The sequence below is a fragment of the Oncorhynchus nerka genome, linkage group LG23, assembly GCF_034236695.1.
Source record: "Oncorhynchus nerka isolate Pitt River linkage group LG23, Oner_Uvic_2.0, whole genome shotgun sequence".
Lineage (NCBI taxonomy): Eukaryota > Metazoa > Chordata > Actinopteri > Salmoniformes > Salmonidae > Oncorhynchus > Oncorhynchus nerka.
Window position 1 is genome coordinate 55,368,587 of NC_088418.1, and position 9,066 is coordinate 55,377,652.

Sequence of the window (9,066 nt, forward strand, 5' to 3'; positions counted from 1 at the left end):
TTACGCTACTCGTATCTTTGCTTTCACTGCCAGTCTTTTCCATTGAGAGTTTTGGCATTATTTTTCCGTGAAGGGCGGGGTTTAGAGGGAGGCGTTTTGGTCTGCTAGTTTTGGAGTGACTGTTCGTCCCAATCAATGAACATGATAGACAGGCTTTTTTTCTCCTTAAGCAGACAGTCTGACGTCACCTCGTTTTAGCTAACTTACTTCAAACTGTCAGTCACGGGTCAATAATGTACGGATATTAGACTCATGTCTGTCTAATACATTTAATGACAAACCGTCTTACTACTTAGATAAACATATGAATTACCTGTCGCACAACGTTCGGTGCAGGTGTTGGTAACTAGTTCGGTATACACCTGCGCGGAACGTTGTGCGACAGGTAATTCATATGTTTATCTAAGTAGTAAGACGGTAGGTAGATGGTTTGTTTGTCATAGTTTTGCTCTCGCTTTAAAATTATTTGCTTACACGTTTTTTTTTTCTTTTGATGTCTTGTTGGGTTTTTGATTTCAACAGCCATTATTTCAACCGTCCTCAAGTATGTTTTACATTCTCAACTTTATTTTAAGTTCACGATTGATTATATTTTACACATATGGCGTGAAATTGACCCCATAGAAACAGCACCTTAACGACTGACCCAAACATCTCCTTAACGACAACGGGCACATGCAGTTCGCATGGTGGCCAAGAAAAAGAACTTTATCCTGATCTCCCAACATATTGCATGAGTGATTTACTCGTACCCTAATCTATTGCTTTAGTCTGCTTAACGTCCATGTTGTCACCGGATTTTAGATGGCCTTCCCCTGGCATTCCTTAGTCAGCATACCTCCAGACCTTCACAGCTTGGGTCTGCCATTGTATTGTGCCTGCCAGTATAGCTGACCATTACCCATGTGTCATTTCATGAACTTGTGATGTTTAGATCACCACATCAGGAGGAGATGGGACATGCAGCACTAAACATGTTAGGTCTTTTAGATTAGTTTCCATGGTTCTGGCTTTGACATGCTTCACAGTCATGCGTGTGTACCTCACCCACTCTCCTCTCGCCTCTTCATGTTGCTCCTCAACCTGCATCTGTTATCTGACGTTCACACCTCCTCTCCACCGTCATTGGATATAACTGCAGCTAGGTTTTACTATCAGACTGTGTCAATTTAGATTTAGTCTTTGTTTTAGTCTTAAAATACCTTTTTAGGCTTAGTCACATTTTAGCCACATGGTGCATTTAAAAAAAATTAAATAACATGTAGGCTACCTCTAACATTGATTATTGTGGCAGATTGTAACTAATGCGAGCCATAATTAACCATAGGCTATTAAGCCTTGGCTACTGGTTAAACCATTTACAACTGATTTTCTCCCCTCTCTTGAAAAGGGGCGAATTTGAGTTTTCCAGAAATGTCAGAAGTTTTACCGTACTCCTAATATTCAACAAATAGCATTAGTTTCTCCCACAGGAAAAAAGCAACCACTTGTGTTTGAGCACCGTGGCTCGTCAGCAGCAACACACATGAATAATAGGGGAAAGGGGAAAATAGAGGTTCTGATGTGATCAAAGCAAAAATGGCCAACATGAAATTGAGTAAACATTACTGTTTCTAGTTGAGTTTAGTTAAAAGTCAAGTGTTCTGGCACTTGGCTTCACATCAGTTCAAAATATTGAGTGATTGAAGTGACCTGGGTAGCTGAGTGGGAGGAGAGCTGGGTAGATCAGCTCAATCAGACTCCAACTGAAAGATGTCAATTCTACAAACAATACTACAACAATCCTCAGCATGTATGCATGCAGAATATTTAATGCAGTCCTCTCTTTGGCAGAATTCACGTCTTTCATGTTCCGCGGTCTGCAGCTGATTAAGCTGATCTGTCCAGCTCTCCCACACAGCTCCAGGTGGTCACTTCAGTCACTCGTTGACCTTCTGAATTGATGCGAAGCCAGGTGACACTTGACTGCCGAATGTTGCGGCATTTGCGCCGTGGTCCGCATGCCATGTCAAATTAAATCTACATTTGAGTCACAAAAGTCTCGTCACATTTTTGTTGACCAAAATGACAAGTAAATTGTAATAGTTATTCCCCCCGGGAATCTCGTCTCGTTTTAGTCAGGAAAAATAGGGTGTAACAGCCGAGCTGTGGAGCCGAGGTGTGAGGTAACATAACTGAAGCAGTTTGTGGGAGCCTGTATGCGGTGGCTGTCTTGAGTGTTTTTTTTTCTTCTCAATGCTCGTCTCCTTCTTTAAACCCGGGGTTAACATCTGTTTGTCCCCCTCCCTGCAGGAAAGAAGAGCTCTAGAAAGGAAGATCTCTGATATGGAGGAGGAACTTAAGGTACTGTCTCATGTGACTGGGCCCTCGGGATGTATGTAGTTGGCTGTATGGCCCTATTTGTGTGTAGGGCACCAGAAGGTTGTGAGTGACATAATTGCATATTGCCCCTTTAAGATCAGGAACAGCAGTCAATGTTCTGTTAAGCACACTGTATACTTTAGCTGGACCACTACTGTACTAGGTTAGTATGCCCTGCTGAAATGTATTGCTGAACAGTTACTATACAGGTTTGCGTTTTTGCACAAAGACTGCTATTTTTCTCTCTGCCACAGGTCCAATGTGAGGAGGGCTGGAGGCTATTCAATGTCCCGTTTTGATAAACTCTGTTGCTGTGAATTATAACACAGTAGTTATATAACCTAACAATCCTAACAGACAGTCATCATAGTGGTGTTTGATTTGAGCCCCCAGTATATCCTGTGTGTATTCTGAATGTGTGTGTACAGTATTTGTCACATTCTGGGATGCTCTATATAATCTATGGTGACGTAACTCCTATGCCCTTCTAACTAAGTAGATGTGAGATTGGATGTTTTCAGAAACGGGCAAGTTTTCTTCCTTCTTCCCAGCACTGCCATAATGAAGTGATTATTTCTAGGTCATAGGCAGCCCAGCGACCATATCTGTCTTCCTCTCTCTCTAGTCTACTCTGCTACTGTCGATTGCAATCTCTCCTACATGCCAGTCTGCCTGGAAAGCACTTGTCATTCCTCCAGTTCCAAACTCTGTCCCATTTTTTCCTAACAATCTCCTTTTTCTGTTTTGTCTTCTCTTTGCCCCTCTTCTTATCCTCTCTATAATTTGTATTGCCCCCCCCCCCTTGTCTTCCATTATTTCTCTTCCTTCTGCTACTCTCCCATCTCCCCCTTTTTTCTCTGTCCTCTGCTGGTTTGACCCTTTCTCTCGCTCTCTTTCTCTCGCTCTCTCTCCCCCTCTCTGTGTTGTGGTTTTCCTGCAGAACCTCCCAGAGGTAAAGCAGGTTCAGGCCCTGCGTCAGGTCAAGGAGCGGCTGCAGGCAGAGAACAGGGCCCTGGCCCGCGTGGTGGTCAAGCTCTCCCAGTCAGCCTGCAGCCAGCTGCCCCCCTCCGTGGACCTGTAGCCCTGCCCAACCGCTCCCCCTCACCCTCCCTTCTCATGTTCCATTTGTGCTCCGACCTCACCCATAGACAGGCAGGTCGTCCACCCCCCGCCCAACTACAAGGTTATCTCCTCCCCCCTGAGACTGACTCCCCCTACCTCCCCAGACCTCTCTGGTTTTCATATTGGGGAGTGTGTTTTGACTGGGCACTTTCATTTACACTACCTATTATAGTTCACAGTAAAGTTAAATGTTATTTTCAGTCAGGTAAGTATCAATTCAGGTGGTAATTTTCATATAAGCATATACACTGCTCAAAAAAATAAAGGGAACACTAAAATAACACATCCTAGATCTGAATGAATGAAATATTCTTATTAAATACTTTTTTCTTTACATAGTTGAATGTGCTGACAACAAAATCACACAAAAATTATCAATGGAAATCAAATTTATCAACCCATGGAGGTCTGGATTTGGCGTCACACTCAATATTAAAGTGGAAAACCACACTACAGGCGGATCCAACTTTGATGTAATGTCCTTAAAGCAAGTCAAAATGAGGCTCAGTTGTGTGTGTGTGTGTGTGTGTGTGGCATCCACGTGCCTGTATGACCTCCCTACAATGCCTGGGCATGCTCCTGATGAGGTGGCGGATGGTCTCCTGATGGATCTCCTCCCAGACCTGGACTAAAGCATCCGCCAACTCCTGGACAGGAGCGAGACATGATGTGCTCAATTGGATTCAGGTCTGAGGAACGGGCGGGCCAGTCCATAGCATCAATGCCTTCCTCTTGCAGGAACTGCTGACACACTCCAGCCAAATGAGGTCTAGCATTGTCTTGCATTAGGAGGAACTCGGGGCCAACCGCACCAGCATATGGTCTCACAAGGGGTCTGAGGATCTCATCTCGGTACCTAATGGCAGTCAGGCTACCTCTGGTGAGCACATGGAGGGCTGTGCGGCCCCCCAAAGAAATGCCACCCCACACCATGACTGACCCACCGCCAAACCGGTCATGCTGGAGGATGTTGCAGGCAGCAGAACGTTCTCCACGACGTCTCCAGACTCTGTCACGTGCTCAGTGTGAACCTGCTTTCATCTGTGAAGAGCACAGGGTGCCAGTGGCAAATTTGCCAATCTTGGTGTTCTCTGGCAAATGCCAAACGTCCTGCACAATGTTGGGCTGTAAAGCACAACCCCCACCTGTGGACGTCGGGCCCTCATACCACCCTCATGGAGTCTGTTTCTGACCGTTTGAGCAGACACATGCACATTTGTGGCCTGCTGGAGGTCATTTTGCAGGGCTCTGGCAGTGCTCCTCCTTGCACAAAGGCGGAGGTAGCGGTCCTGCTGCTGGGTTGTTGACCTCCTACGGCCGACACATCTCCTGATGTACTGGCCTGTCTCCTGGTAGCACCTCCATGCTCTGGACACTACACTGACTGACACAGCAAACCTTCTTGCCACAGCTCGCATTGATGTGCCATCCTGGATGAGCTGCACTACCTGAGCCACTTGTGTGGGTTGTAGACTCCGTCTCATGCTATCACTAGAGTGAAAGCACCGCCAGCATTCAAAAGTGACCGAAACATCAGCCAGGAAGCATAGGAACTGAGGTGGTCTGTGGTCACCACCTGCAGAACCACTCCTTTATTGGGGGTGTCTTGCTAATTGCCTATAATTTCCACCTGTTGTCTATTCCATTTGCACAACAGCATGTGAAATTTATTGTCAATCAGTGTTGCTTCCTAAGTGGACAGTTTGATTTCACAGAAGTGTGATTTGACTTGGAGTTACATTGCGTTTAAGTGTTCCCTTTATTTTTTTGAGCAGTGTACTTTGTTAGTACAGCACCTGAAGTTTAAATATTGGACTACATGATTAGATCTTCATGCAGTTGATTTTACTATATAATTTGATGTACTGTAAAGGAGAGTGCCCCATTTTGTTCTTTTCCCCCCAGTGTGCAGTCTTGAAGTCTTATCAAGGAGTGCCGTTGTTTCGTTCCGCTTGTTTCTGGCTTTGCATGACGTGGCTTTCTTTTTGCGTCAAATGGCGGACATTTTTTTTTATGGAGGACGAACACATTTCCTTTCCCCTCAGTGTCTCTCTCCAGTCCTACCCCCATTTCAGTTGACTCTTACAGATGACATCAACCCAGTTTTGAGACCGGGTCACCCCAATACTGCAGGTTTACACTTGGTCTTATTTAATTTCCCAGTGACCTAGACATATTAATTTGGCTCTTGCTCATGATTTCAATTTCCATTACATGCCATAAGAAGCTCAGGTTGGTTGATTGTCATCTGTAAAAAAATGCCTTTTAGTTTTGCGGTGGACAGTTACGTTTTGCTCTTGTTCTCCCTGGATGTTCAGTTGTTCCAAGAGTAACTGGGCAATCTGCCATGGTTGCTCTACCCCGGGCAATGCTGTACTGCATGGCTTCAGGAATCTGCTTAGCCCAGTATGGTTTTAATTGATATTGAGGGAATTATACCTGTAAGGGATAATCTTGTGACTGATTGTGATTAGTAATATTTTCATTTGTCAAACAAACTGGGTTGTATTTCTTAATCCACAACATTTGGGCATCACACTGATGAACATTGTGTTGATAAATAGTTAAAGCAGTAGGATATCCCTTATTCAGATACCTAATAATGAGTGGCATAGGGCTGTTAATAAGTCATTTTATTGTTTCACTTTCACACTAAACTCTCAAACCGTGACCAAGATGACAGGCAGTGGTGTAGTTATGTTAGTGAATAACGTAACTACTCTCATTGTATTAAGGCAGATGTAGTAATGCAATTATTTTCTAATACCAGTTTGGAAATTTGGTTCAGGGCAGAAATGGGTATTGACTGAGATGGTGTTAGCTTTACACGTGGTAAGTCTACCTCACGAAGACACAGGAAAAAAACAAACGATTGCAAAGGCATTATTTGATGCTGCAGCAGTTTGTTGCTCATGCATTTTTTGCCCCTGTATGCTTCAAATAAAAGAGCACTGTTAGGATTTGTGCAGGTTATTTGAAGAGTGTGTTTTCCTGGGCGCCAGTGGAGCCGCCTCTCCTGTTCTGCATGGCTATTTAGCAGAGACTTTTGACCGGAGTGTGCTTGCTCCATTCTCAGCTAAGAAAATAAAAAATAAAAAAATGGTTGACTGTGGCTTGTCAAAGATGCTGAAGACACACTCTGCAATGAACAGTTTCTAGGACTGGTTAACCTCAACGTGTCTCTAAGCCCGTTTCCCTCTCTCTTTTGTTCTCTTCCAGACGCTACCAGACTTGAAAGCAGACAACCAGAGACTAAAGGATGAAAACGGAGCTCTTATTCGAGTCATTAGCAAGCTTTCCAAGTAGAACATACAACCCCCCGGCCCTCCTCCTGCGGCCCGCCCACTCCTCCATGGCAGTGACTAATGGACTTGCAACTTTTAGGTATTAATTGCAAGAGACATCCGCATCAAGAAGACTCCTTCTCCCCTCAGCCCTCCTATCCCTCTCTCCTCTACCACCACATCCTCCATGTCCTCCCTCTCTCCATTAGGTTATTCTCCACTTCAACCTGTGGCTGCTCTCCAGATAGAACCACTGAGTTTACATTAGCAGAGGATAGGGTTGTGAACGGCATGTAAAAGCGTTTGCGGGCGGGGAAGCCTCAACTATTTAACCAATAAGCCTTAGTTGTACATAAAACACTTGTATCGATCTCTCGGCTGTCACAGAAGGACAGTTATTTCACACCTGATTTTATTTGTGCCACAAACTCTTATTTGATCTTTTTGTTTCCATTTCCTGTTTGTTTCTCGACCTACATACAAAGGTTGTGCGACGTGTAGTTGTCCTGTTCTTTCTGACCCCCAGAAGTCCTCCCCCTGTTTTTGGAGGCTCTGTCTCACAGCAGAAGACTTCCCAGTGGTACCCCCTGTCTTAGTGCATGCAACCCCTCCCCCCGACACACACCACACAAGCACACGCGCACACACCTCTATCCACGCCACTCACCCCCTTTCCATTTCTGTACCTTTGTGTGTCTCCCTCAGAGGTAAATGGAATTATCGCTTTACAGAACAGGTGGACTTGGTGGAATTTAAGCTTTCACTGTATGTGCAATATGCATTTATTTCTAATAAAAATGCTTTAATGATGAGTCCATCACTAGTAGGATTTTCACTCCTCCTCCATCTTTCCATCGCTCACCCCTTTCACCGACCCTCTCCCCCTCTTTTCTTTAAGGTTGTAGTGTAGTCGTTGGTTTATACTCTGTATTTCTCACTTCGTTTTAGCAGGTACTGAGTGATGCTGTATATACCTGTATGTATCGTTTGAGACCAGCACATGGCATGCATTTATGATTCCCGTCTGTTACTATTAAAAATATACAAACTCCAGAGGACAAAAAAAGTGTGTTTTTAACTATTTTCTTCATTTAGAGTCTGAAGACATTGGATTACAACCGGGCCTCTCTCTCTTAAAGGGAAGGGCTGGCAGTGTTCAGTGCTTTTTCTTTCCAGTTTTAATTGTTCACGGTAATTGAGATACGAATAATATAATTGCTTCACTACATTTCACACATTGTATTCAGTATCTTTGGACGAGTGCTGTTCATTTTTTATTTCAGTTTTTTTAAGCCGTAGTATTAGCCAAGGTGTTGTCACTAAAAGATCTTCGGTATTGCTAACCCAGTCCTTTTTACAATGTCTACATGCACTGTCAATGCCATGTGAGGAGTATTTCATGTCAGCCACCATCAAAGTCCCTGCATCAAACACATTTTATGCATTTCAGTGGCCTTTTTAAGGATACTGAAGCAAAGAAAACAAGTTGCTGTAGTTGGACTGTTGGCCATCTCCTCTTTTGGTTTACATTTTTGCTGTTTTTCCTTTTTAAATTTCCCATCTTGTAAAATAGGCGTGTGGCTTCATACATGCGAGCTGTGCTGTGACTACCAACCACTGAAGAGTTCATTCAAAATAAACTTGTACATTGTGAAGCCCTTGTTGCTTATTTTATTCTCATTCATTACATTGTGCACTTGAAGGTGACTTTATAGCCCTTCAGGGATGCTAACCAGTCACTGGTCTGTGAATAGTTTGTCTTGACCTCTTTCTGCAGCGATACCTCCATAGCACAGCAGAATCATGCTACGAGAGGTTTCTTGGGTTATCTCAGCTGTGTTATGGACGTCCCCAACTCCCAACAACTGGCTAAAGCTGTGAAAGATGTCCATGATGTCTCAACTACCTGTATTTTATTTAGGACAAACGAGTACATGTTTTTAGAAATGATGAGGTCTACTACTTCCTAGTCATGTTTCCCAATAATGTTCAAGTTTGTCACCCACATAGAATGGAAACACCCAGCTCAGCTGGGGAGAGCCCAACAACCATGCTCCTTTAGGCCTACATCCACCACCACCTCAGGTCAGTTTGTTTTAACCCACATAGAATGGAAACACCCAGCTCAGCTGGGGAGAGCCCCCAACAACCATGCTCCTCTAGGCCTACATCCACCACCACCTCAGGTCAGTTTGTTTTAACCCACATAGAATGGAAACGCACAACTCAGCCGGGGAGAGCCCCCAACAACCATGTTCCTTCAGGCCTACATCCACCACCTCAGGTCAGTTTGTTTCAC

General features: G+C 44.2%; 1 protein-coding gene across 13 annotated transcripts in view; it reads left to right on the forward strand.

The window, feature by feature from the left end:
• LOC115107095 (protein phosphatase 1 regulatory subunit 12A-like) overlaps nucleotides 1-8,422 on the forward strand; it is an 82,996-nt gene extending 74,574 nt beyond the window's left edge. For 8 of the 13 annotated variants that reach the window (XM_065008310.1, XM_065008311.1, XM_065008318.1 and 5 more), the window contains 2 exons: nucleotides 2,293-2,343; nucleotides 3,302-6,696. In XM_065008310.1, coding sequence (XP_064864382.1) covers nucleotides 2,293-2,343; nucleotides 3,302-3,442 — 192 coding nt within the window. In that variant the 3' untranslated portion in view covers nucleotides 3,443-6,696. The other 5 variants (XM_029630476.2, XM_065008321.1, XM_065008323.1 and 2 more) reach the window with 3 other exon arrangements.
• Nucleotides 8,423-9,066: the final 644 nt, after the last annotated feature.